Source organism: Symphodus melops, assembly GCF_947650265.1.
Source record: "Symphodus melops genome assembly, chromosome: 5".
Classification (NCBI taxonomy): Eukaryota; Metazoa; Chordata; class Actinopteri; order Labriformes; family Labridae; genus Symphodus; species Symphodus melops.
In genome coordinates, this window is record NC_136695.1 from 14,386,835 (window position 1) to 14,414,777 (window position 27,943).

The window sequence follows — 27,943 nt, forward strand, 5'->3', positions numbered from 1 at the left end:
CACAGGACAGGTGTCACGTTTAACTATAACTATAATAATAATAATAATAATAATAATCCGAGCCACGCCCAAGCATAAAACAATAACAGCAAAGTTGTTTTTTTCTAAACTAGAAATTAACTACATGTCTTGATCTTGTATTGTTCACACAGGCCTAGTTGTCTGTTAGAGGGGATGAATGGAGAGCAGGCTGATCCGGTGTTTTCTCTGCAGACTATGGGCTAATTGTTGCTGTGGAGGCTCTCCACAAGGTAGCCTGCTTTCAGTGTTATCGCTCCATTGACCAATTTAGGCTACTGGTATCACGGAAAACCTGTTTAATGACACACAGCCACATAATTAGGTAGGCATGCCTTTTCTGGAAGTAAAGCAGCCATATTTGATCAAATAGAATACTACCAGGGATAAATTGAAGAGAATTTCTTCATTGTGTCTTTTGTTGACACAACAAATGCGCAGTGCGTTTATTGGCCGAGCCCATCAGTGTTTGACCAGGTGAATTTAAAGAATCGCACAAAAATATATATGCAAGTTTTGATCCTTCAATAAAAACGTGTTTGAGTTTGAATAACTTACCCTGAAGGCGGTTTTGATGAATCAGTCATTGCAGTGATTAACAGACGATGTTTGATTTCAGCTGAACAAGGGTCCGAAAATCCTCCGTCTCCGTCTCTTAGACTCGATGAATATCCATTATGAAGTCACCTGCACATCAACATTTTAAAATTACTTGACTGGAGTCGAATTTTCGAGTATATCTCAACGATAACCCGGTTGTTAAAAGGTAAGTAAACTTTATTTATTCGTACAGGTCCAACAAGTGAGTGCGCACAGATGACAAGTTTATGTGACCTGAAACATAAACACCGCGATAAGTGTCCGCTCGGGTTAAATAAACTAAGACAAGGAGAATCGTTAAACCTCCGATATTTTAAAGTCCAACTTACTTCAGTCAAAGCGGTCTAACTGAGTCATTCTCACTGACAACTTGTCAAATCCACTGGATGTAATGCTGCTTCGTATCCCACGGCAGACTTTTCCGCTAGCGTTGTCAAGGTAACATAATTGATAATAGAGCTGTCCTTGTGGCTTTTCAAAATAAGAGAACAGAATGAACAGGACCTATAGTATTACCTTCTTAACTATTCTTTCCTCATGCTTTCTTTATCTTCATCAAATATTAATGTGCCACTTCAATACATCCATATAGATTGGATGAAAAGTGCATTATATGGATAACAGGTTAATAGACAAATAAGGTTCAGAAAGCTGAATACGGCATAATGATATGTTATAATTTAGTATGCATTGCTAAATGCGTACACGTGTAGGGTTTAACTGTCGTAACCGTTTCTAGAAATTGCAAGACTTATATTTTGAAGGCAGTGCTACAGACTTCCTGGTCCCCTAGCTGAGGTGTCTGTCTAACTTGATGAATCTTTCTCCAGCCCGCCTTCGTCAGCAGATCTCATGTCAATCATCCTCATTGAGTATTCACTGAGAGCCAGCTGGAGAGCGACGGCAAACAAACTAATATGTGCAACGTAAATACACAGACACGAAATGTCTTTAAAAGTAAGCTTCAGAAATAAACAAAGTAAAATTCATGAAATCGAGGAGACATTATATTCTGACTGTTAGTTTTCTTATATCGTTGGTGATGTGGACTTTTTTTTTTTACTTTGAAAAAATAAATCATAGTTATTCCTGATATTGGTAGCCTTACCTTTAAACACACAATGGCTAAACAAGTTTAATTTCTAACAAAAGCTCTATGCACAATGCCTCATTGAAATTCACGAAGCAGAATTCAAACCTTTTCTCCCGGTATGTGTTTCCCGGCATGCTTTGTGCTCACAGCGCACGTAAATTAGCACTATGTTTCTCCACCACAAGATGTCACTCATAGACCACAACGCCCTCGACACTAAACAAGCGCGATTAGAAATAATACAATAAAAATTAGGGGGGAAAAATACCATAACAATAAGCACAATAGCATAATACTACTACTTCTGCTACTAGCCTTTTCTAATACAATTTTTTTTAATCTAAAAAAACAAACAAAAAAAACCTTGAATTTCCCTCGGGATCAATAAAGTATCTATCTATCTATCTATCTATCTATCTATCTATCTATCTATCTATCTACAGTACTAAAAGCATTCCCCTTTCATTCAGAAGAAAAAGATAAAGAAGAAAGTCTGACAAGATAAAATCAAATACTACAGGTCTCGTCAAACAGTTATTCAGAATATATTCCGACACTTTATAATCACATATAGACGGTAGGCTATTTGGTAGGTTTTTGCTTTTTCCTTAAAAATAACAATTTGATATACAATGGATAGGCCTACTGAAGTATGATTTTATTACTAGTATTACTCAGATTATTAAAAATAAAAAAGGCCCCCTCACACAGCAAAAGTGAGCCATAATTTGTACTCTGATTAGATAATGGTAACGTGTTGTGAAATACTCTTGATTTGAAATCTGGATCTAATAAAGTCTAGCCTTTAAATAAAACCTGCTGTTACTATGTAAGTATAAAGATGTTTTTGTCACCACGTGTTTTGTTTTCTGTGAACTAAAACCATCTGTGAATTTTTGCAGCTGATAAGGATCTTGCAGTCACACTTAGGGGATGTACAGGAAACTAACACATGCACTTCTCTCTCTGTTGTTTTCTTACTCTCTTTATTGAAGGACAGTCAGTTTATCACAAGCAAAAAGACCCGAACATAGAAGAAAGGAACCCTGAGGTACAGCTTCTAAAAGCAACAAAGAGACAACGATGGCAGGTAAATGTATTTTAAAAACTGTAAAACTTTTTTTTTTTTTCTGTCTTTGCAAAACGTTTAGTGTATTATTGATTTGTGTCTGTGCATTTTTTTAACCTGAGGTATAAGACATTTTGAATTTACATCCCAACGCTGGGGCGCACAACATGCATCATCTCTTTGGAACCTTATTTAGATCATTGTAAATTTTTGTTGTTAATTCTGAAATAATGTTATTTTTCTGATGATGAAAAGAGAACAAAATATTGCTTGGTTATGAGAGTCAAGAACAAGCAATAACACCTTTTTATCAGAATCAAATATGAATAAAGCACAGGGGGAAAAAAAGCTAAAAAGTCCAAACGGTAATTGAGTAATGTATCTTTTTTTAATAAGCTACATAATATTAGTAGAGTCAGAGGGCATTTGTAAATTTAATCTGCATGAAACAACAATACACTGTTACTTTTGTTCATTTAGTAACTGTATACATTTAATTGTCTTTGAATGCATATATTCCTCAACAGTGTTTCAACTCAAGGTTGTATGAATAATTCTCCATCTGATAATGTTTGAATGGAAGTGGATCTGTAGAAAGTAATCTGGGACATTTAGATGGATGTAACCTCCTGTCATACGTGTCTGCATCAGGATCGACTAAGTAAAGACAGCGTATGACGTCATGTAAAGCGTTAATAGAGACTGCGTGACAACGAGAGCACTCTCTTCAAAAGAATTAAAACTGTTGCTTGTGTAGTTAAAACAACATTAAAACTGCAAACTAAAAGAAACAACAACTTGAAAAGTAACTTTTAATTGAAAGTTAAGAATGAAAACATCTATCTTTTAATGAATGTATTTAGTTTGTTTGAATTCTATTTTTGTGTGTTTGTTTGCTTGTTTGTTTAATTTTAGGAGAAAACCTTAAACTCACATCTCGCATCGCATACCAATTTTTTCCCCCAAACTTATAAAACTCTTTAAACTTGTTGATGTGTCTCCATAGCAGACCAGCAGGTGGCACCACAACCTGCATTATCAATTGACATTAAGTGCACCATACATTGACACAGAGCAGGAATGATGAACCTTTATTATTTCTACTGTCTGTACATTTATAACTTTACACCGATGCTTCAGCCTTAAATAGAAATATTTTATCTCCACTTACCTTTCTTCTGATATAACCTGATTGTTTATTCTGTGTAAAAAATTGCATGTAAGCTGCAGGCCCGATTTGATGTAATGTAAATGTGAAATAAAAACTCTGTCTGCAGGTTACGGCGAAAACACAACCACCAACCCAACGGTCGATTATTCTGACTATTATACTTATGGAAACGATGACTCTGCTCCTTGTGACTTTGATGATTTGTGGGCTTTTGGGAAGGTATTTCTGCCCATAATCTACAGTTTGGTCTTCATCCTTGGCTTTATAGGTAAGTATTTGAGTGTGAGTGTGAGTGTGTGAGTGTGAGTGTGAGAGTGTGGGTGTGAGTGTGAGTGTGAGAGTGTGGGTGTGAGTGTGTGTGTGTGTGTGTGTGTGTGTGTGTGTGTGTGTGTGTGTGTGTGAGTGTGAGAGTGTGGGTTTGAGTGTGTGTGAGTGTGTGTGTGTGTGTGTGTGTGTGTGTGTGTGTGTGTGTGTGTGTGTGTGTGTGTGTGTACAATAATTTGCAACAGCACACATAAAGTAGTTATGAAATAGTTAATAAAAAGTATATTAAAATATACATACTAAAAATTATAGTCCTAAAAAGAGGCAATTGTACCTATAGAATTGTTTATTACTGTATCTTATGTGTGAGAGAACCAAGAAGATTTCATAGTCATCAAGTCGGTTGAATAGTTAAAATCATAAGATTTTGTCAAGACAGTAAAAGAAGAGTTGACTTGCACTGCACCATCTACATCTTGTCTCTTTGACTACTTTCTCCTGTGGTTTTTACACAAGTCGTGCAAATAAGCTCTAAATAGATTCACCATCAATCCACCTGTGCATATAGTAAACAGGCCAGAAACCTATACTATGTGTGCTATTCAGATATGGTGCAGGAGTTTTCCTGCAATTTTTAGTAATTAAAAACAAGAAATTATTGGGTGCCAATGACTTATCTTTTTCTTGCTGTGGTATTAAAACAAGTATCAACATTGTTTGATGTTTACTAAAATGGCATGGAAAAAGTTGGAATCACGACAACCTTTATTTGCATACATTAAATGGCTCAACAGGCCACGACCAATCAAGCACCAAGTATTACAAGTTTTCAGCTGTAATCAATAAAGGTTAAAGTTGAAAAAGAAACTAACCCAAAATTACCCCTTAAGTGCATTTCTTTCACATATAAAAGATGTACACTAAAATGTTTTTACCCCCCTCTCTTCACAGGTAATGGCCTGGTGGTGTGTGTCCTCATGAAGCACCACAACCAGATCAACCTGACAGACATCTGTCTCTTCAACCTGGCCCTCTCTGACCTCCTCTTCGTCCTTACGCTGCCTTTGTACTCTCACTACGCCATGGTTGGTCAGTGGATCTTCGGGGACTTTATGTGTCAGTTTGCCTCTGGCTCACACAACACTGGCTTCTACTGCAGCATCTTCTTCATGGTTGTCATGACGATCGACCGCTATATGGTGATTTTATACGCTCATAAAGTGGCTGGATATCGTACTCTGAGGGCAGGTATCACTCTGAGTGTGGTCGTGTGGTTGCTGAGTTTGAGCATTTCTCTGCCTGTTTTTATTTTCACAAGAGCAAATGATTCGCAGGCGTTGAGTTGTTACTTCAATCCACAGAGCGACATTTGGAAACATTATAACATTTTCACGTCCAACATACTGGGTCTTTTGATCCCCATGTTGGTGTTGGTAGTTTGCTATTCCAGGATTATCCCCATACTGATGAAGATGAAGAGCAAGAAGAAGCACCGTGTGGTTAAGCTCATCCTCTCCATCGTGGTTGTCTTCTTCATATTCTGGGCTCCGTATAACATTTCTTTATTCCTGACTGTTCTGAAGTCCAAACTGCCAGGTGATGTGTGCAATCTGGAAAAAAATTTAAGGCTAGCAGTAACAATAACAGAGGCATTTGCCTACACTCACTGCTGCCTGAATCCCTTCATTTACGCCTTTGTCGGGCAGAAGTTCATGAGACGGGTCCTGCAGTTCTTGAGAAAGTGTGTGCCCTGGATTCCCCTGTCCTACACCAGAGATAATACTGATAGCTCATTCAGGAAAAGCTCAGCCATGTCAAGGTCATCTGAGGTCACCTCCACTTTGATTAAGTAAAAAGGGGTGGACCCAGTGGAGTAGTGGTGCCTGAAGAAGTGGGTATATCCTTAAATGTTCCTCAAATTATTGTTTTAAATGTCCCGTCCAGCAGAGGATAAACAGCTTCTGTTACTAACAGTGACAGAAGACTCCTCCTCCATTAGATGTTTTAAAGAAGCACCCTCCTGTTTGACAGGCTCTCCTGTTTGTTTGGGTAGCTTATCCTCTCGTATCAGGATTTGTTTTAGCTACTTCTCTTCTTAATTGGAGATCTTTCATGAAAATATTAACTATTTGGATTTATTTTCATTTTGAATATTTCATTATAAAGTGTGATTTAATTTGTCGTAGTGCTATATACCCCTTCTGTTCCTGCTGACAATGGAGGAAATGCTTCTTAATGTGAAGAAAAATGTCTTTTGAATATGTTTCAGGCTCCAACCACAAAGTTAGCTTAACTGTCTTACTTTGTTTCCGTTCTTTTTCGCACATTTTGTGACAAGGCTGCAAGATGGAGTTTTTTTTTTTTAAAAACGGAAAAAATAATACATAATGGAAAACTTTAATGATGAGTTCAGCTGAAGGGCTGTGTCTTGTCATTTATCTTGCATTTGAATCTTGAATTTGTTCTCAATTCTGGTTTATAACTCACGTTTGTATATGTGTAAAATATTTTACATATTTTCATTATTTTCTTACGGAATTTTATTTGTGGGCATATATATTTCTACCAACATACATGATACATATAAAATTAAATCCTCTGTAACCAACTGCTACTGTTGTTGTACTTGACTAGTTTGTGGCTGTATTTTTTTTTAAAGTGGTGTAATATGCCCATAGAGGTTATTAAAGTTTTAATATCTCCCTCTTGTTTCTTGTACCAAAATTATGATGTTGTCAAACATTTGTCTCAACCAGCATCACAAAATCCATAGCGTAACACACACATTCTCAATTCCTGAAAATATTCCTAAAATAGACTTTGAAATATTCACCAATAAAATAAGGAGGATTATTTTTAATGTAGTGTTATTACCATGACAAGGAGAATATATGTAAGAGCTATTAGTTTCTTTAAAAATTCACTTTATTTTTTTCAACATTTTCTTGAATTAACTTGTGCTGTTTTATTACTGATGAACTGAAAATTGTTTTTGAAAAGTCACATCACTCAACAGTGCGTTTAAAGCGTACACAGACAAATAGAAATGTTCCTCATTAAGATGCAATTCCCCTTAGCGCTCATTTCCTGCCACGTTCACACATAAATGAACATTTCTCAGAAAACGCACCCTCACCTCTGCACAGTTTTAACACAAGGCGGAGGAAACAACAAAACGCAAAGTTCACCTTACCAGAAATGATCCCTTCAAAAGGATTTGAGACTAAGGTGAGCAAGGAAGCTGACAAAATGACATACAAGTTTGGTGCAACTGAAGAGCAGTGATTTAGAAGACAATGAGGTAACCCGTTTTATTCACAATTTCAATGTTTTTCATGCTGTTTTACTAGATCTGTCTCTCTTTCATCCTAGCTATACATTGTGTGGTGGGTGGGTGTGAGTGTGTTTGCATGTGTTTGTGTGTGTGTCAGCCACAGGAAGTGAGGGTCTGTAGTGGTGTCGAGCAGGTGGTTCTGCAGATAATGATAGTGAGAGAAGAAGGTTTGAGATGTGGTTTGATGTAGATCACATCTTTTTGATTGTAGAGAGCCGAGAAGGAAGTTTGTGATATTAAAAGCGGATGGGTGTCAGATATCTGCATTGAGACCACTGATGCTTGTTGCATGTTGTTTTTCACCAATGACATCACAGTACACTAGGAGAGAGAAAGGCAATGAAGGCAATCCAATAGTATTGTAATTGTCACCACTGTTATTTTTTTCCCTTAGATTTGGAGATGATCTTTCAAGTAACAAAGGCTAAACTTAAGTTTGTCACAGAAGCCTTTCAGGCATGAGTCACTTCTTCATGATTGTATCTGGAAAGTTTAGCTTGAAGGGCAGGAAATTCCAGCAATGTTTTGAAAATCCCTTACATATAGAACAAGCCATATTTTAGTCTTTTAATTTAAAGTGGTATCTCTGTTCAGATCTATCAGACGTATGCAATGGTTTGCCTATTGAGAGGACATATTGCATATTACTTCCTACTACCTACCTTCATTAGTTTCCTCAGGTTCTGATTTTTTATTCTGACACCTAGAAGATTGTTTTCTAAACTTCACAAGATCTAAGACCTGGAATATAAAAGTTGTAATTGCTTATGAAGTAAGTAATGTGCCTTTATTTGTACCATTTAATCAGATTAAGAATCAGTCTGTAAACATGTCAAAAGCAGGATTCCTTTTTATTTGGATGAAAACCTTGTTTTTTTTCCTCAGAATTATAATTACACCCTCTTCTGTAAGACACAGTAGCAGTCTGCGTGGGGATTGATGCATTCATGGACCAAAAGAGAGTGAAATCTATATTTTTTGCAACAACAAAATACTTTCTTTTTTATTGTCACGACTAATCAATTTGTTGTTGGATTGAATGTCTGAGATAAAATGAATACAATTCTATCAAAGCTAATTCAAGAGAGAAATTAACTTTGTTGTTGTTTTGCCTCTCGCCCAGCTCCAGTTTGGAACTATTATGAAACTTCTTGAAGAATTCTAAACAAATCTCTTGATCTGTGAAAACTTAAATTGACCATGACAGAGAATCTTTAAAGACAACACCAATTACGAGAATGGTAATTTATGGCCGTGGACTGCATCTCAACGTATTTCAAAAGCAGCTCAGAGCCAAAGTAATCAATTATGTCTGGAATACCACCTTTGTCCCGTTCTGGGAAAAAGCACACCAGCCAAGCTAAAGCCTGGTTCACACAGCAGGATAATTACGCTGATTTTGGCCCTGATTCTTCCCTTCCGATAATCTTAAGGACACCCTGATCATCATAACACTTATAAAATCATCCTGCCGTGTGTGGTGTGTTCAGACTGCTCTCGTCTGGTCGGAAGAATGTCGGGACTGCTCCGATCTCAAATCGGGGATATTCAACATGTTGGATTGTTTTGGCCCGATCTCTCATCATGTGTGGTGTCCCCCGAGGAGAAAACAAACACGAGCCTGTTGAATGTGACACATAGCCAATCAGAAAGCGAGGTGATGTAGTAGCGAAAACACCGGGAGCAAAACAACTACTCACCTCCATATCAACATGTAGCAAGTACAGTTCATGCTCCCGTTGTCTCCACTCCTTTGACCGACGCCTCTTTTAAAACGGGTTTTTCAGATAAAAACAGCACAAACGATCCCTATTACATCCTCTTCGTCCGTTTGTTGACTCTGGAATCACGTTTGATCTCGAGAGGTTTTGCGAGATTTCCCGTCAGATCGGGGGACTTTCGCGAGTGAAATCGGTTCGTGTGTCGTGTGGCCGCACACCACACACTGTACGACCAAAACTGTACAACCTCCGATTATTTATCGCCATGTGTGTGGTCTCTAAAGTTTGGGAAATCGGCAGACAATTTTAAAATCCGGCCGTGTGAACCAGCCTTAAAGCTAGTGTTGCACATTTGTGTGCTTGTTGTTAAACAAGAGAATGAAATTCCAGATTTTTCTAGAGTTTAGCTCCCTATCTATCAAACCTTTAAAGCCTCGATTGCATATTTTACAACTTCCATTAAGTACCTACCTGCCTGCTTACAGTTATAAGCTATTGACATTTTGTTTATCAAGATCTCACCTAATCACTCAACTCGTCCTTTCTGTAAGCAATAGCTGCATTTTGACCCTTCCCCTTGATGACAGAATTTTACGATGCATGACATAACTGTGTCTGATTTATAACTATTTTGCAATATGTTGGTATGACTCCATATTCTGTTCTTTCCACAGCAGTATGAACTTATCACAGAACGAGTCAATGGACTATGACCAACCATATGATTATAACTCCACCAGCTGTGATCAGGATCCCTCTCCAGAGTTTCCTGACAGAGCCAGGCTGATTCTTTGCTACTCTGTGTTTTGTCTGGGTCTGCTTGGTATGTCCTTAAAGACCAGCATCTTGAACACACGTAACCTTCTTTCAAACTTTTCATGAACCATTGCATTACAAGGATTAAGCAGCTTCTCCATTGTTCCATTGATTTCACAGGCAACAGCACACTTATCTGGGTTCTCCTCCGGTACATAAAGCTGAAGAGTATGACTGATGTATGCCTCCTCAGTCTCTCTCTGTCTGACCTCATATTGGCTCTATCCCTGCCACACTGGGCCTACAACTCGAAGAACCTTGCCTCATGCAAACTGATGACAGGAATTTATCAGGTAGAGCGTTTTTTTTTTTTGGATACATGATAGTTATTTAGAACACAAAACAACAACTAATGGGGACCATTGAGGTCAAAACCCAACAACAATGTCACTTCATGTCCTGACTTGGTGTTTCCTCTGACCCTCTGAACAGCTGGGTTTCTACAGTGGGACTATGTTTGTGACCCTAATGAGTTTGGATCGCTACCTAGCCATCGTCCACGCAGTTTCAGCCATGCGAGCCAGGACACTTCGTTGCGGCATCACCGCCAGCATCGCTATCTGGATTTTTTCTATTCTCATGGCAGTCCCTCAGGTGGTGTTTGCCTCCTTGGAAATCTATGAAGACGACAACATCTCTCAGTGCCAGCCACTGTACCCAGAAGAGTGGCAGTTTTTCTGGAAGCTGCAGCGAAACTTCAGCGAGAACACAGTAGGCCTCTTTGTGGGCCTCCCAGTCATGATCTTCTGCTATGTCAAAATCCTTGTTGTGCTGTCCAAGTCCAGGAACTCCAAAAGGGACAGAGCTGTGAGGCTGATATTGGTCATAGTGTGTTTGTTTATAGTGTGCTGGGTCCCTTACAATGTCACAGTTTTCCTTCAGACGCTGCAGCTATTCAACATCCTCAACAGCTGCGAAGAATCGACAAGTGTCAACACAACCGTGGGCTTTGCTGAGATCATTGCTCTGTGCCATTGCTGTGTCAACCCAATAATTTATGCCTTCGTAGGGGAGAAGTTTAGAAAGTCCCTGAGCTGTGTGCAAACAAGGTGCCTTGGATTGAGTCACCAGAGAGGAGGGACATCAGTCATCAGAGACACCACAGAGAAAGAGACATCCAACACACCTGTCAGATCAGAGTTTTAGCAATGATAATTTTACTTGAGTTGTTAGGAACAAATAAGGTAAGCCATGCAAGTGTGAGTGTGTGTGCTTAATAGAACTGTGATGAATTTCTGAATATTCCAAGTAAGAAAAGAAAATGCTTTATACTTTAAATTAATACAATTGTATAAACCATGTATTTAAATGTCATTTGATGTCTACTTTTTTTCCCATTAAAAACTGTCTTTTTTTTGTTGCAAAATAAACCAAATTGAACTTTATTCTTTCCATTCTCTTTTATTAGTCATGTTAAAGGTGTGTATTATCTTTTATCTATGCTTTTAAAACTGTGCGTATGAGCGTGCATCCGTGTGTGTGAGTATGTGTGTGTGTGTGTGTGTGTGTGTGTGTGTGTGTGTGTGTGTGTGTGTGCGTGCGTTCAGGTGTTTATGTGTGTAAGACAGAGAGTGTGAAATTTGACAATAGTAGCACCTTCAAAGACCACTCAATCACCACACTTGAGTTGAGGTGTACACTGGGGAATCGTTCTCGGAAGCTTGGATCCTCGAGTCATACTACAACAGCAGATCTCTGACCACAGAAATACATTTTTGTGATCATTCTGGGCATCGAACTCAACAAGCAAATTAAAAAAACATATATATCCATAAAAAGTCAGAACTCATTACAAGCTTAACATCAGAACATTTTCCTTCACAAAAATTGAACTTTGCTGAAAGCTGTGCTTCTTAGTAAAGAGTCAGCACCGATGTATGTATCATCACTTCCTTCTTGATATTAAAAACCAAAACTTGCAACAGAGCTCTGCAGTCCTCCAGCTGTGGTTGCCTGCCGGTCTAGTCAGAGGCACTTGCAACTTTAAAAGTCACCTGGTCCAGAATAATCACCTTTTTACGAACACAGACAGGTAAAGTTTCTATTTTTTACTATTAGCTCAATGAAAATTATGTTTTGTGACATATCTTATATGCCTGATACCACCAGAGTGAAGACTGGATTGATTCATTCTCGATATGATTAGTGTTTGTCCAGCTATTAGACAAGGCTTAGCTGTGGTTTAAAGCATACAGCAACACTGTTGACATTTAGGCAGTCAGCAGAATGGGATGCACCTTAAAGGGATACTTCACCCATTTGCATGAAGCTTTGTATAATTAGAAACATGGTAGTAGTGTTGAATGGTCGTGAATCCAACCCTCATTTTGCCCTGAGACGAGAAAAATATGTTTTTCTTTGCCTGGAAGTTTTCTTCATGTGATGCAATATGACACTTTTTGCATCCTCCACCAAAAGCTCTTTGGCAATGGCAAAGAAGATTTCTCAAGTTTTTCATGGGCGCAACCCACAAAGTGAGCTCTGCTGCTTATCCTACAAATGCATGTTCCTTACAAATTCAGGGCACAGGCTTACCATTGCGATGAGATTTATGGCCAAGAAGTATTGTTACAACAAATAAATAATCTACCAAACACAAATTTCCTACTTTTTGTGCAATGGTCAGATCCAAAAAAGTCTGTGTGCAAAAACATGCATGTGTGTGGTAAAATGTGACACTTTTAGTATGTTCTTTGCAGAGATCTCTTTGCAGTAGAAGTTGGCCAACAGTGTTAGTGAGTTGACAGTGTGTATAAGGTACAGTAGAGGTGAATAATCGAGTATAGTTGAATCCAATAGTATTGTAATTGTCACCACTGTTCTTTGTTTTTTTCTTAGATTTGGAGATGATCTTTCAAGTAACAAAGGCTAAACTTAAGTTTGTCACAGAAGCCTTTCAGGCATGAGTCACTTCTTCATGATTGTATCTGGAAAGTTTAGCTTGAAGGGCAGGAAATTCCAGCAATGTTTTGAAAATCCCTTACATATAGAACAAGCCATATTTTAGTCTTTTAATTTAAAGTGGTATCTCTGTTCAGATCTATCAGACGTATGCAATGGTTTGCCTATTGAGAGGACATATTGCATATTACTTCCTACTACCTACCTTCATTAGTTTCCTCAGGTTCTGATTTTTTATTCTGACACCTAGAAGATTGTTTTCTAAACTTCACAAGATCTAAGACCTGGAATATAAAAGTTGTAATTGCTTATGAAGTAAGTAATGTGCCTTTATTTGTACCATTTAATCAGATTAAGAATCAGTCTGTAAACATGTCAAAAGCAGGATTCCTTTTTATTTGGATGAAAACCTTGTTTTTTTTCCTCAGAATTATAATTACACCCTCTTCTGTAAGACACAGTAGCAGTCTGCGTGGGGATTGATGCATTCATGGACCAAAAGAGAGTGAAATCTATATTTTTTGCAACAACAAAATACTTTCTTTTTTATTGTCACGACTAATCAATTTGTTGTTGGATTGAATGTCTGAGATAAAATGAATACAATTCTATCAAAGCTAATTCAAGAGAGAAATTAACTTTGTTGTTGTTTTGCCTCTCGCCCAGCTCCAGTTTGGAACTATTATGAAACTTCTTGAAGAATTCTAAACAAATCTCTTGATCTGTGAAAACTTAAATTGACCATGACAGAGAATCTTTAAAGACAACACCAATTACGAGAATGGTAATTTATGGCCGTGGACTGCATCTCAACGTATTTCAAAAGCAGCTCAGAGCCAAAGTAATCAATTATGTCTGGAATACCACCTTTGTCCCGTTCTGGGAAAAAGCACACCAGCCAAGCTAAAGCCTGGTTCACACAGCAGGATAATTACGCTGATTTTGGCCCTGATTCTTCCCTTCCGATAATCTTAAGGACACCCTGATCATCATAACACTCTTATAAAATCATCCTGCCGTGTGTGGTGTGTTCAGACTGCTCTCGTCTGGTCGGAAGAATGTCGGGACTGCTCCGATCTCAAATCAGGGATATTCAACATGTTGGATTGTTTTGGCCCGATCGCTCATCATGTGTGGTGTCCCCCGAGGAGAAAACAAACACGAGCCTGTTGAATGTGACACATAGCCAATCAGAAAGCAAGGTGATGTAGTAGCGAAAACAAAACATGCATGTGTGTGGTAAAATGTGACACTTTTAGTATGTTCTTTGCAGAGATCTCTTTGCAGTAGAAGTTGGCCAACAGTGTTAGTGAGTTGACAGTGTGTATAAGGTACAGTAGAGGTGAATAATCGAGTATAGTTGAATATAAACCGGTTCGAAGATTTATCTGTTTTGTTTACAGACGTGTTAATTGTACTAATATCAAGCCACCGTAGCGCAAATTACTATGAAGTTATTTCTCATCTACTTGCATTTGCTATTACCACTACTACTTAAATGTTTAAAGGGCTTGCCATACTTTTAAAGCTGCTGCTGCATCTGTATAATATCCCAATGTGATGGAATGTGGTCTGGAGTGTGTTAATAAACAGACCGAGTTATTTCACTGAGCCACTGATGGGCATGGAGCTTTTAGGGAAGAACTGAATACATAAAGGGGTGTGTGCCAATCCTTCTTCCTTTATTCTTCAGAAATAAGGTCATACTTCTCCAATTTACACAGCCAGATCACCATGGCAGCAATCACCCCCACGTCAAGTGCTGTTTTTGGCTTAAGTGTGAGTTCATCTCTGGACAACTTAAGGTAAGACCTATCCTACAGCATAAAACTTCCTCTCGGTTTGTGTTTTGAGCCTTTGTCAGTCTGTGCTTAACTTTCGGCATCTGTTTCACATGTGTAGTTTTTTTTCACTCCCAACCCAGTTACTTGTCATGAGCTTCTCACTGAGCATTCCAGTTTCTGTTGTGATATTTTTCTACCAGAACATGTAATTGCCTATTAAGCATTAGTTTTGCTGCTTTGGTTTCATAAAATGTTTGTCCTGGGTCATCTGATCACGAGTGGCCTTAAAATGGACACATTAAGATCCAATCACTTTAGACTATTTACACAAGTATGTATTTATATACTGTATATGGGACATACAGTGCAAGTAGCCAACGCTCCAAACCATTGGCAATATCTCGTTTAATGTTGTCTGGTTTGATACTGCACAGCTTTGTCTCGTAAAATTATTTGAGCTTGTTTTGTTTTTTGTTAGAATCTAACAGTGTACAAATGTAATCATGCATTAGTACAGGATTTGGATTTTAAACAAAACAAAGTCAGGCTCCGTAATGATGCAGAAGATATCATTTCCATAAAAGACAATCCCATAGCCAAACGGTGGTTCACACTTACTCAAAACTCATGAAAAACATGTTTCCCTTCAGCTCTACCCAGTATTTTCTCCTGCAAAGCCTCTAGTACATTTCCTAGGTAATGTTTGCCTTTTATTACTGAATGCAAATAAGTAATCATAGTGTCAGACTTTGTCGCCCACTTTTTGATGTTCTTTTAATGGTCAAAAAGCCTCCTTTGAACAGTTATCCTAATAGCTGTCCACAAGTGCTTGGATCAGATAAGATGTATATAACACCTGAGGGAAAATATTCAACTTAGAATTTAAATGTAGTTATGTAGTACTCCTCACTGCTGCAGTGTAGTTTCTATATAAAACATAGATCCAATAAACTAATCTGAAATAATGGAAACTTTTTAATCATTGATGGGTTTGTCATTTTGATTCTCACCAGCTCTACAACAGAATCTGTCTTTGACCACTCCAGTGGATTCTCAGTGGATTACTATGATTATAGTGGCGCCGAGGATGGGAGATGTTATTATAAGCGTCATGGAACAACTTTTCTTCCTGTCCTCTACGCCATTTTCTTCATCCTTGGCATTGTGGGTAACTGTCTGGTCATCTGGGTCATTGTTTGTGGTGTTCGGCTGCGCAGCATGACAGACGTGTGCCTCTTGAACCTGGCTGTCGCTGACCTCCTCTTGGTTTGTTCTCTTCCTTTCCTCGCCCATCAAGCCCGGGACCAGTGGCTGTTTGGGAAACATATGTGCAAAGTGGTTCTCGGTATTTATCACATTGCTTTTTACTGTGGGATCTTTTTCATAAATCTCATGAGCATCGACAGGTACTTGGCGATAGTGCACGCTGTTTATGCAATGAGAGTACGCACAAGGTCCTTTGGAATGATTGCAGCTGCTGTTACATGGTTGGCTGGATTTTTGGCTTCTTTCCCTGAGCTCATCTACCTTAAACTCCAGCCTGGTTCCAACAATACAACCCAGTTCTGCTACCCTGACTATCCATCAAGTTCTTCGGATGATTCCAGTCCGATCAACTATCACTCCTGGACGTTGTTCAGTATTTTTAAAATGAACATTTTGGGTCTTTTTGTCCCCGTCGTCATTATGGGTTTCTGCTACTCACAGATCATCTGGAACCTGCTGTACAGCCCGTCATCCAAGAAACAGACCATCCGTTTACTTCTTATTGTTGTGGCTGCTTTCTTCTGCTGCTGGGTGCCCTACAACGTTGCATCATTTTTCAAAGCTCTGGAGCTGTTGCATGTCTATACAGAATGTGAGAGCAGTAAAGCCATTAGATTGGCTCTGCAAGTCACTGAGGCTGTTGCATACTCCCACTGCTGCCTGAACCCAGTCCTGTATGTGTTTCTTGGGAAGAAGTTCAGGAGGCACTTGGTGAGATTAGTAAGCAGGACGCCTTGTGGACCGTGTCAGGTTATCAAGCTGTACCTGCCTCAGGATACAATCAGTCGATCGGTGCAGACGACTGGATGAGAGGAGTACTGCTGTGTCAGGTGGCTGAATGTGGCAAAGAGGGTTTTACGGAATACGAGTTGTGTTTAAGGTTAATGACTGTATGGCCATGTCCAAATTAGGGATATCTATTTTAAGGTAAAAAAGAAATGCCCTGCTTGAAATTTTAGGATATTGCTGGATTTGTACTATTTAGTTTAGTTACGGTAATTTTATTTGAAGGAAATAGATAAATATTAACAACAAGTATATATTTGCAATGAGAAGTATGTAGGTATTTATTAGCATCAAATGATATTTTAGGATATTATAGGACCTGTATTTAGTTTTAAGTTGTAGAGTTATACATTTATACAAGTAGGTAGTTATCAGTTTTACAGACAAAAGTCTGATCTACTATTATGGTAATGTTGTAAAACAGTAATGTGCAAATACTATCGCAAGTAAAATCTGCTGCTTTTTTTTTTTAAGCATACATTTAGATATTATTGTACATAAGTAGTTCTTTAGGCTGCATGTATGTAAATTACACCTGTATTGTAAATGGGTTCCAGACCCCTACTTTTTTTGTGAATTTTTCATGACACAGATTTGAACTGATGCTTGTAGTAGCCCAGAAAAAAAAACAGTGTCAAATATATCAGCTGTCAACAGTGACACCGCAGCAACCTTGATAATGATGCCAAAGGAAACATCAGCAGTACTGCCAGAATTCATTAAATCTCACTTGTTTGGTATTAAATATGGGGAAACACCATGAAACAAATATTAAGTTTCATTCGCACATGATGACCACTTTCATACTGAATTCCTCCTTACTGTGTTAAAGTGTTATCTGGGCAGCTAACAGTCTTTGTATTGCAAGTTTCACAATATGTGTGACAGCAGTTTTGCAGTCAGCCTCAATAAAACCACAACCTGAAAGCGGAAGCGTGAAGCTGAGTTTAATATTTGCAGACTCTCTGCACAAAGAAACATTTCACTGTCATTAAAGAAACTTTTTATGAAAATGTTGTTCCACTAGCGCTCAACAAAACCAGCACATTTTTTAACATGGAGAACATGAATGCTACTTTCTAAATCATGCTAGTTTTTGAAAATTACAAACCGTGCTTTTAAGAAAGACAGCTGAAAAAAAAGGATACTTGTGACATGTATGTGATGGCCATATGTAATCAACATGTATCATATGAAGCTATATACTGTTTTCTAAATGCTTTGTTTTCTGTAAACTCATATGTTCCAATTGTATTGTTGCACATATAGTTTTTCAATGTTCATGAATAAAAGTTTCTGAACTTTCTTTATAGAATGTTTCGTTGTTTTTCCTTGACCCTGCAGCAGTGTTTTGAAATATTTCTCAGTTGTATAGAATTTTTAAATATATTGATGCATCTACCAACTAATAAACAAAGTCAAGTGATTACAAAAGCAAAGCAACAATATGAACAAACTGAACCAAACTACACTCAGGGCGCGATCACACTAGCCATTCCGTACCGTGCCTAAGCATGCTTCACCCCTATAGTCCAGTTTGTTTAATCAGTGTGATCGTTCCATATCGTGCTCACGGTACACTTCCTTATCTCAAGTCCTTGAGTCTGCATGTTTTGTATACAGAGCACGCTTCTTAATAACATAAAGCTATGCATGTGCTGTATTACTACATTATGTACAAGAGGTAAATGTGCCAACTGTGTTTGTCATGAAGCAATGTGAGTCTGGGCCAGGAAATGGGGAAGTCCCATGCCAAACATATTGTGCAAGGCACAGCATCGGATAACAAAACAGACAGCCACTTGTCTGATTGTGAGGCCGATTATCATTTTAATCAGACACAGCCATACATTCCTGTAAAAATATGAAAGTGACACATGGTCGAGTCCACGTCAGCACATCAGAGAACAACAAGTAGAATGTGACAACTACTTTGTGGATACAGCCAGAACACTCTGGATTACTCTACAATAAGTGCTTGTGCATGAACTGTACCAAGCCAAAGCACACCTTGTCGAAGCATACCAGGGCCAAGGAAGTGTACGTAGCGATCACACTGGTCAAACAGACTGAACATAGGGGTGAAGTGTGCTGAGGCATGGAACAGATTGCCTGTGGGCTCGTGCCCATATAAAGCTGAAAACGGAGCCCTACTCGCCACCACAGGGTTTCAGCCAGATTAATCAAGGGAGCAGCTAGTCAAGCTGCAGCAACAATCAAACAAGGATCTTATTTAAGTATTAAAATCTGCAAGCTACTTATACCAAACACAACTGCACATGCCAGGCAAGAGCAAGAGGCCTGCACCTGACATCCAGCTGCCTGAAGTAAGCTCAGGCCTACCTGATAAGTGAGTGGGGGAGGGGACAGTTAAGAGGTTGTGTTCAGTAACTCATTGTGTTGTCAAACACAGAAGCTTGGCTCCTCGGGTCATATAACAACAGAAGAACTCTTACCACATAATTACATTTATTTGCTCATTCTGGGCATCTAACTCAACAAGTAAATACAAAATGCTATTATCCTTGTAAAGCAGAAGCCAGAACTCATTATGAACTTAATATCAGAACATTTGCGGAATGAATTTTGCTGTCCTTTCTGAAAATCTTCTAAGTCAATAGTCTGCATCGATGTATGTGTCATCACATCCTTCTTCACATTTGAAACCCAAACTTAAAAACAGAGCTCTGCAGTCCTCCAGCTGTGGTTGCCTGCCTGCCGGTTTGGTCGAAGGCAATTGCAACTTTAAAAGCTTTCACATGTGGACTTGCGGTTCTGTGTCTTGCAGGAGCATTATGAGAGCATTATGATAGTTTCACAGGAAGTCAAATACCGTATGCATCTCATAAGAAAACTCCACAAGCCCACTCAAAGAAGGGTAAGGGGATGGTAGTAACACCCTCTCTATTGTAATGCACATACTGTCAAGTAATGTTTATCAAACTGTCAAGCCGGCTGCAAAGCTGATCAACTCTCTCAATTTGCTGTCCTTCTTAACATCATCTGGACTAGAATTATTACCTCTGGCAGGTAAAGTTTCCATTTTTCACAATTAGCTACATGAAAATGTTGTTTTGCAACATATTTATTTACGTTATCGTTATATTTACTATTAAAAACAAAAGTACTGTCATCTAGATCCAGACTAAAGCTAAAACATGATAATTCACTGTAAGTGGTGTCATTGTACTTTTGGACATACTTTAAATCAGAAGCATCTTTGCTGGATAAAATGTAGCTTTGTCAATACAACTCTTTAAAACTGAATCATTCAACGCTTTACGCTATTGGTTAAGTGCATTGTCTGAGCTATTCATTCTAAAACAAGCAATCCTGTTTCACTGTCTACAAGATGCTAAATTGATCTTTAGGTTTCTGATCTGCACTCTGTGGCTTCTTGGTCAAATATTCCAACTCAGGCACCAAATCAGCAACAGCTACTCATAATACACTTAAATGCTTTAAAAGCTGCTGCTGCACCATTTCACAATGTGAAGGAATGTCTGGAATGCCTAAACAGACCTAGTTATGTAACGTTCTTGACACAACATTAAAAAAAAAATCTAAAAAGTCCTATCAGAAACACTGAAACTGTGTCTTCGATTGAAACTGAACTTTTAAGGAAGAACTGAATCCATGAAGGGGTGTGTGCAGTCTTTTCTTCCTTTTTCTTCAGAAATAAGGTCATACTTTCCAATTTTCCAGGCTACTCACCATGACTGCAATCACCCCCACTTTAAGTGCTGTTTTTGGCTTAAGTGTGAGTTCATCTCTGGACAACTTAAGGTAAGACGTAACCTACAGCATAACCCTTCCTCTCTGTTTGTGTTTTGAGCCTTTGTCAGTCTGTGCTTAACTTTTGACATCTGTTTCACATGTGTTGTTTTTCTTCACCCCCACCCTGTTACTTGTTATGAGCCTCTAACTGAACATTCCAGTTTCTGTTGTGATATTTTTCTGCTAGATTATATGATTTAATCTATCTTTGGCCCTGCTTAAATCTGGTATCAACATGTGTCCTGGGTGATCTGATCATAAGTGGACAGTCTTATGTGCCAGTGCAAACTTCAGGGACGCATTAAGACCTGATTACGTTAGACCATTTGAACGTAGCCACGGCATGCATCTGAATTGCAGAGTGCCTCAACAATCTGTCAGTAGACAGTCCCCTCTTTCTCTTCTTTATACTTTAGTATACTCTTCAGTAGGTGCGCACAGCAGGCAGATAAACAAAAAAACTTCACAATGTAAATCAAGTAAAAGACAGATTAAATCGTAAAATAACATACAGGAAAGTACACATGAAAGACAGTAGCCTGATATAAAGCATATAAAGTTAAATCACCCAATGTAAAGGGAAATCCTTATTTAAACAGAGGGGGACAGGTTCTAATATTAATGCAAATATTTGTTGCATTTCTTGTTGTCCACCTCTCAGGCAAATAAACACGGGACCAGTAATTTATTATTAGAGTTGTGAACCTGACAGCTGCTTTGCACTTTGTTTCTCAGAGCTTTCTTATTGTTTTAAGGATGTGATTCTTGTTTTTTTTGTGTTGTGATTTTAGTGTTTGTCTTTACATTATTATTTTACTGTCTGTCTGTATGTGCTGCCACCGACGAACTGAAACCGTTTTGTCATTGTTTGTATAGCAAAGACATTAAAGATAAATATTCTATGTTGGACACATTGCAAGCTGCCCATGCTCCAAACACTGGGCAATGTCTGGTTTGATACTGCTCAGCTTTGTCTTGTGAAAATCTTTAAGCTTTTTTGCTATGTTACTTTAAGATTGTGCAAATGTAATGTATGTAAAACCTGGGATATTTTTTTCACACAGGACAATCCCATATCCAGAGGAGAACAGAGTTGAAAACACAAGGCCATGGGTGTTGTAAATGTATATTGAAATAGTGCTTGTCACAGACAAAGGTTACAAAGTGCTTTATATGGACAAAACATTGAGAAATATAAGAGAGAGTAGATGGTCTCATGAGCTACATTGATAAAATGTGCACACATTTGAATTACAATTCCCAGGTGTAAAATACAGAACACTGACATTGAATATAAAGGGTGTTTTCAACTACTTCATCTGACTGAGGAGCAGCTCATTTAGAGTAGGGGCAACACTTTTTTAGAGACAGGCTTATCCAAAGCAGATTTATCTTTTTTGCAATGTTTACAGACACTCAACACTCAGGCTTTGTTCAGATTGCCACCCAAATCAGATTTTTCACCAAATCTGATCAGAATACGATCAACCTGACTGACTGTCCACATTACAAATTGCAAGTGACCAGATCTGATCTGCCTGTCCATATTGACGTGGTCTGATCCACATTGATTGCTGTGGTAACAGATTACGTCCAAGAAATACAGCAGCAAAGTGGACGATAGAGAATTGTGTCTATTTCTGATGCAAACAATCTTTTGGAGCAGTCCGTGCACAGGCTTGTTTTACGTTTGTTTTGATTCTTGCCGTTTTCTTTCACTGACCAAAGTTAACTTCTGGCTTGTCGGATCTATGTCATTGTTATTGTCCATGGTGTCATGTTGAGAGTGACTCAGTGGATAAGATGTAGCGACCAACATGTTCAGATTGAGTCAGATCTGTAGGAATCAGATTAGAATCGCAATTGAAACCGCCTGCGGATGTGGTTTGAATCAGATTTGGAAAAATCCAATTTTTTTTCTGTACAAAAGCAATAATGGTAAATGAGAAACACTTGTTTAACCTGAACACAAAATTATCCTTAACAAGGATGGTGCATCAACTAGACAACAAACAGAATGTACGCACAAAGAAAAGAAAGAGAGAAACAGGTCTTGTCATATGTAGAGCAAACTAAGCTATGGCCTTTTATCCTCTTCAAGAGAGACTTGATTTGGGTGAGCGGATTCACCTGTGACTGAAGTGTTTATGTTGCTCATCCTTGAGGTAAGGGACAGACATTAAGAATGTTAACGCGAACTCTAACCAGAGCACATAGACTGAAAAAAGTTATCAAATATAATTCATGAGGACCAATCAGGCTCTATACAGGGCAATTTCATTGGAAATAACATAAGACAATTGTCCAAAGTTATGGAGAATATTGAATGAAAAAAAAGAGGCTGGCTTGATATTCATCCCTGATTTAGAGAAGGCCTTTGATATAAAATCATTTGGAATTTATCGTCAAGTGTTTGGAATGTTTTAATTTCAATGAATCATTGATTAATTGGATAAGAGCACTATATAATAGCACAAGCTGCAAAATTATTAATAACGGTTATATGTCCGTTACTGTATCCTTACTTAGAGGGGTAAAACAAGGATTTCATCTCTTCCCGTATCTGTTCATAATTGCCATAGAAATGCTAGCAATTAAAGTGAGATCAAATAAACATGCGGAAGGGCACAAAATAGTTTCCTGATAATGCCAAAGCATTCTTGTTTGAAAGACCTCCCTGAAGACCTAGACAGTTTCTCTAAAATATCTATGTTCAATCAATTATATATTGACGTAATTTATTTATAATTAAATATTTATTTATTTATAATAATAATTATTATAACATATTGGTTAAGATGGATAAAATGTTTCAACCTTGGAGGGGGGAAAACCCCAACACTTTTTGGAAAGAAATCTCTGGTAAATTCTCTTGTAGTGCCTGAATTCACATATGTCTTTATGTTACTTCCTAGCCAATCACAGTCCTTTTTTAAGACCCTTGAAAAAAAGAATTATTGAGGATTTATTTGAAGCCTTACAATGGAAAAAAATAAACATAGTGTCATATATAACAATAATTATGAATCAGGTTGGTTAAAACTAATAAATCTCAAAGTATTATGCCTTACTTTACTTTACTTACTAAAGGCTGCTTTTGTTCAAAAATTGTACTTGCGGACAGATCCAAGTTACAGTATTGGGAAGTATTCACATACTGTTCCAAAGACAGCTTTACCCTTTTTTTGCAAATGCAACCTCGTCACATGGGTCTAGTTGAGAATGTACTGAGTAACTCAGATGTTTTTTTAAAAGTGGTAATGCAGAGTTTGTTGAATTTTCAATTTAATCCTTCAGAGGAAGGAAATTAGGTTTTGCAGCAGGTTATATGGTTTAATTCTTTTGACTGATGGTTATCCAGTTTTTTGGAGTAGACTCATTGAAAGGGTATTTTGTGTAATGACCTAGTTAGTGAAGAAGGAATACTTATAAACTACAACCAATTTACCAAAATGTATGGCACTATTTGCTTCTTACAGTCCTTTGATTAGCTGTTCTCTGCTCTTAAAATAAATGTAATAATTAAATTAAATAATCAATTATAAACTATTAGTTTATCAAACCTTGCTATAAAAAAATACAGATGGTTACAAAACAGTCATATGAACTGAAAGATATATAACTTCTTTTTAACACACCGTCCTTGAGAAATATCCCATACACTACCTTAAAAAAATGGGAGGATACTTTAGATTGCCCCATTCCTTGAAAACTAGTTTTTGGTGGGATCAGGTTAAAAAAAATGTGCATGAAAATTAGTTTGTACCTAAAGTTGGGTCTTTTTCCTATGATGTTGGGGGATGTAACAGAAACAAAGCCCTATACTACTAATTGAATCATATTATTAGGAAAAAAGATCATCTTCAAGGCATCTGGAGGAGAGTCCTTCAATGTGTACAGATTTAAAGGTTTCCTTAAACAAGTTTATTTTGGAAGGATATTATATAAAAAACAATGATTATTTTAAGCATGGGAAAACATCATTAAGGCCCAGTAGTGGTGAGAAAAGACTTACATGTCTCATCAAAAACACGGTCTATCCTTCCTACTTATGTGTTTTCCTTTGCAATAATACATAGGCTAGTTTGGACTATTGTTACGTTTCCATACCATTGTACGACTATTAGTCCGTGTGTTGTATGACATTGCTAAGGTTTTTTTGGTTTGTATGTTGTTGTGTGTTGTCTCTTCCTGTTCTTCTTGTTTTTGTTTGTTTTATGACAAATGGAGAAAGTTGTTTTCCTTTCTGTGTGTGTTTTTGGGAGATATGTAATCACCACCTGCTTAACCAAAACTCCACTTCTATAACGGAATGGGATGTGTACAAATGAAGTTTAAGTTTATCCTGTGGATAATAGATGAATAGTTTCTATATAAAGCACAGATTTAATAAACTAGTCTGAAATAATGGAAACTTTCTAATCATCGATGGGTTTGTCATTTTGATTCTCACCAGCTCTACAACAGAATTTGTCTTTCACAACTCCAGTGGTTACTATTATGATGAAGACGATCTGGATGGCTACGGACAATGTTATTATGAACTTCATGGAGCAACTTTTCTTCCTGTCCTCTACACCATGTTCTTCATCCTTGGCATTGTGGGTAACTGTCTGGTCATCTGGGTCATTGTTTGTGGTGTTCGGCTGCGCAGCATGACAGACGTGTGCCTCTTGAACCTGGCTGTCGCTGACCTCCTCTTGGTTTGTTCTCTTCCTTTCCTCGCCCATCAAGCCCGGGACCAGTGGCTGTTTGGGGAACATATGTGCAAAGTGGTTCTCGGTATTTATCACATTGCTTTTTACTGTGGGATCTTTTTCATAAATCTCATGAGCATCGACAGGTACTTGGCGATAGTGCACGCTGTTTATGCAATGAGAGTACGCACAAGGTCCTTTGGAATGATTGCAGCTGCTGTTACATGGTTGGCTGGATTTTTGGCATCTTTCCCTGAGCTCATCTACCTTAAACTCCAGCCTGGTTCCAACAATACAACCCAATTCTGCTACCCTGACTATCCATCAAGTTCTTCGGATGATTCCAGTCGGACCATCTATCACTTCTGGATGTTGTTCAGTCTTTTTAAAATGAACATTTTGGGTCTTTTTGTCCCCATCGTCATTATGGGTTTCTGCTACTCACAGATCATCTGGAAGTTGCTGTACAGCCCGTCATCCAAGAAACAGGCCATCCGCATAGTTCTTATAGTGGTGGCTGCTTTCTTCTGCTGCTGGGTGCCCTACAACGTTGCATCATTTTTCAATGCTCTGGAGCTGTTGGATGTCTATACAGAATGTGAGAGCAGTAAAGCCATTAGATTGGCTCTGCAAGTCACTGAGGCTGTTGCATACTCCCACTGCTGCCTGAACCCAGTCCTGTATGTGTTTCTTGGGAAGAAGTTCAGGAGGCACTTGGTGAGATTAGTAAACAGGGCGCCTTGTAGACCTTGTCAGGTTATCAAGCTGTACCTGCCTCAGGACAGAATCAATGGATCGGTGTATTCACAAACGACTAGCCTGGATGAGAGGAGTACTGCTGTGTGAAGATGCTGAATGTGGCAAAGAGGATTTTACGGTATACCAGGGGGTTCCTGTTATCTTCCACAACAAGGACATTTGTTTGTAGGTTAGGTTCAGGTGTTAGGTTAAAAAGAAATGTAATATTTTAGAATATAATAGGACCTGTATTTAGTTTTAAGTTGAAGAGTTATAGTGTTATAGTGCCTTATAATATTGTATAACAGTAACATGCAAGTAAACAAAACCTATGTTCTGCTTTTTTACCAGACTTCATCAACGTACGATTTAGTTCTTTAGGATGCATATGAATGTAAATTACACCTGTATTGTAAATGGGTTCCAGACCCCTACTTTTTTCGTGAATTTTTCATGACACAGATTTGAACTGATGCTTGCAGTAGCTCAGAAAAAAAAGTCAAATATATCAGCTGTCAACAGTGACACCGCAGCAACCTTGATAATGATGCCAAAGGAAACATCAGCAGTACTGCCAGAATTCATTAAATCTCACTTGTTTGGTATTAAATATGGGGAAACACTATGAAACAAATATTAAGTTTCATTCGCACATGATGACCACTTTCATACTGAATTCCTCCTTACTGTGTTAAAGTGTTATCTGGGCAGCTAACAGTCTTTGTATTTAAAGTTTCACAGTATGTGTTGCAGCAGCTTTGCAGTCAGCCGAAACAACCTGAAACAACCTAAACCACAACCTGGAAGTGGCAACGTGGAACCGAGTTTAATCTTTGCAGAGTCTCTGCACAAAGAAACATTAGACTGTCACAGTGATCTAAGATAGAGAGCTTAAAAAATGTTTGAGATGGCCATGTTTAATCAATATCATATTGAACCATATATTGTAAATAATTTACTTTGTTTTCCAATTGTATATATGCACATGCATTTCTCAGTGTTCATGGAACTTATTAACCACTTTTATGACTTTGTGTCTATACTTAGCATTTTTTGTTTTTTCCTTGACCCTGTGTTACGATATGTATGTGTTAAGAATTTTTAAATAAAGTGATGCATCTTGTGAATCTATCCTGAATGATTCTCCTTCAAGCCCTATTTGAATGTATTACAGTAGGCACAGTTGTAGGGATTGGCAGGAGGACTTTTTCAAAGTAAAGCTTAAAAAAAATAATAAGAGCTACCTTCTGGAATGGATTAGCACTCTTGCATCATATACTTTGATGTTAAAGAGCAGAAAGTCACATACGTCTCAGACTCCTCAGAAGTGTTATCTTTGATATCAACCCAAACCAAGTCCCTACGGACAGAGCTACTGTTGCCCCCAAATTTAATTTCATAGCGTTCCTAAATACACAATGTCTGACAAGATTCTATGATTGACTTTGCCTATTTGTGCAGCAGCCTCTTCACACGCTGACATTTACGGCAGCAGGTAATTAGTGATGAGATGCACCTGTGTAGGAAACCACAGAGGAACTCATCATGCGGGCAAACACTGTGTGATGGTTTTGATCGTTCTGAACATCTGAACATCGCATATGCGCACGCTGTGCGGTCTTCAGCGTGTGTGCAACAACGTAAAAGCTCTGACCAGCTGGGAGTTGTAGGCCTATCACTCCGCAGAAACTATTAGTTAGTAAGTTTAAATGTTTTAATCACCAGAATTGAAACCAGATGAGGTTTAAAATGTGCCTGATTTGGGGGGGGGGGGTGCTAGCTACTTCCAGTGTCCCAGCACACACGGCAACAATTCAATCATCACACTCGCCACTCTTCTAAACAATTAACAGACGCAGCAGCACAGCAGAAATTAATATTAATTGTATATTTGGCCCACTCCAAAAA

General features: G+C 38.2%; 5 protein-coding genes across 12 annotated transcripts in view; 4 read left to right on the forward strand and 1 right to left on the reverse strand.

The window, feature by feature from the left end:
• cobl (cordon-bleu WH2 repeat protein) overlaps window positions 1–699 on the reverse strand; it is a 50,980-nt gene extending 50,281 nt beyond the window's left edge. For all 3 annotated transcript variants that reach the window (XM_079343338.1, XM_079343339.1, XM_079343337.1), the window contains exon 1: window positions 577–699. In XM_079343338.1, the coding sequence (XP_079199464.1) occupies window positions 577–605 (29 nt within the window). In that variant the 5' untranslated portion in view covers window positions 606–699. The remainder of the gene's footprint in view (window positions 1–576) is intronic.
• On the forward strand, window positions 107–6,917 carry LOC306823641 (C-C chemokine receptor type 1-like). Of its 5 annotated transcripts, none has more exons than XM_079343342.1 (5): window positions 699–784; window positions 1,449–1,575; window positions 2,707–2,801; window positions 4,058–4,219; window positions 5,167–6,917. In XM_079343342.1, exons 3-5 carry the CDS (start codon window positions 2,795–2,797, stop codon window positions 6,066–6,068), a joined length of 1,071 nt encoding a protein of 356 aa, XP_079199468.1. In that variant the 5' UTR covers window positions 699–784; window positions 1,449–1,575; window positions 2,707–2,794; the 3' UTR covers window positions 6,069–6,917. The 5 variants fall into 5 exon arrangements, with proteins under 5 accessions (XP_079199471.1, XP_079199468.1, XP_079199467.1 ...); XM_079343343.1 differs by lacking the exon at window positions 699–784 and adding an exon at window positions 978–1,056; XM_079343345.1 differs by lacking the exons at window positions 699–784; window positions 1,449–1,575 and adding an exon at window positions 107–343.
• Window positions 6,918–7,271: 354 nt separating this feature from the next.
• Window positions 7,272–11,471, forward strand: LOC306824270 (C-C chemokine receptor type 8). The gene is made up of 5 exons (XM_079344353.1): window positions 7,272–7,516; window positions 8,230–8,321; window positions 9,945–10,093; window positions 10,207–10,379; window positions 10,519–11,471. The coding sequence occupies exons 2-5, from the start codon at window positions 8,317–8,319 to the stop codon at window positions 11,230–11,232; spliced, it is 1,041 nt and encodes a 346-aa protein (XP_079200479.1). The 5' UTR covers window positions 7,272–7,516; window positions 8,230–8,316; the 3' UTR covers window positions 11,233–11,471.
• Window positions 11,472–14,706: 3,235 nt separating this feature from the next.
• Window positions 14,707–17,107, forward strand: LOC306823872 (C-C chemokine receptor type 4-like). 2 transcript variants are annotated; one of them, XM_079343760.1, is made up of 3 exons: window positions 14,707–14,792; window positions 15,785–16,177; window positions 16,226–17,107. In XM_079343760.1, exons 1-3 carry the CDS (start codon window positions 14,722–14,724, stop codon window positions 16,845–16,847), a joined length of 1,086 nt encoding a protein of 361 aa, XP_079199886.1. In that variant the 5' UTR covers window positions 14,707–14,721; the 3' UTR covers window positions 16,848–17,107. The 2 variants fall into 2 exon arrangements, with proteins under 2 accessions (XP_079199886.1, XP_079199885.1); XM_079343759.1 differs by having other exon boundaries at window positions 14,712–14,792; window positions 15,785–17,106.
• Window positions 17,108–19,785: 2,678 nt separating this feature from the next.
• LOC306823871 (C-C chemokine receptor type 5-like) lies at window positions 19,786–27,166 on the forward strand. Its single transcript, XM_079343758.1, has 3 exons — window positions 19,786–19,853; window positions 20,529–20,609; window positions 25,057–27,166. Exons 2-3 carry the CDS (start codon window positions 20,539–20,541, stop codon window positions 26,141–26,143), a joined length of 1,158 nt encoding a protein of 385 aa, XP_079199884.1. The 5' UTR covers window positions 19,786–19,853; window positions 20,529–20,538; the 3' UTR covers window positions 26,144–27,166.
• The last annotated feature ends 777 nt before the right edge of the window (window positions 27,167–27,943 follow it).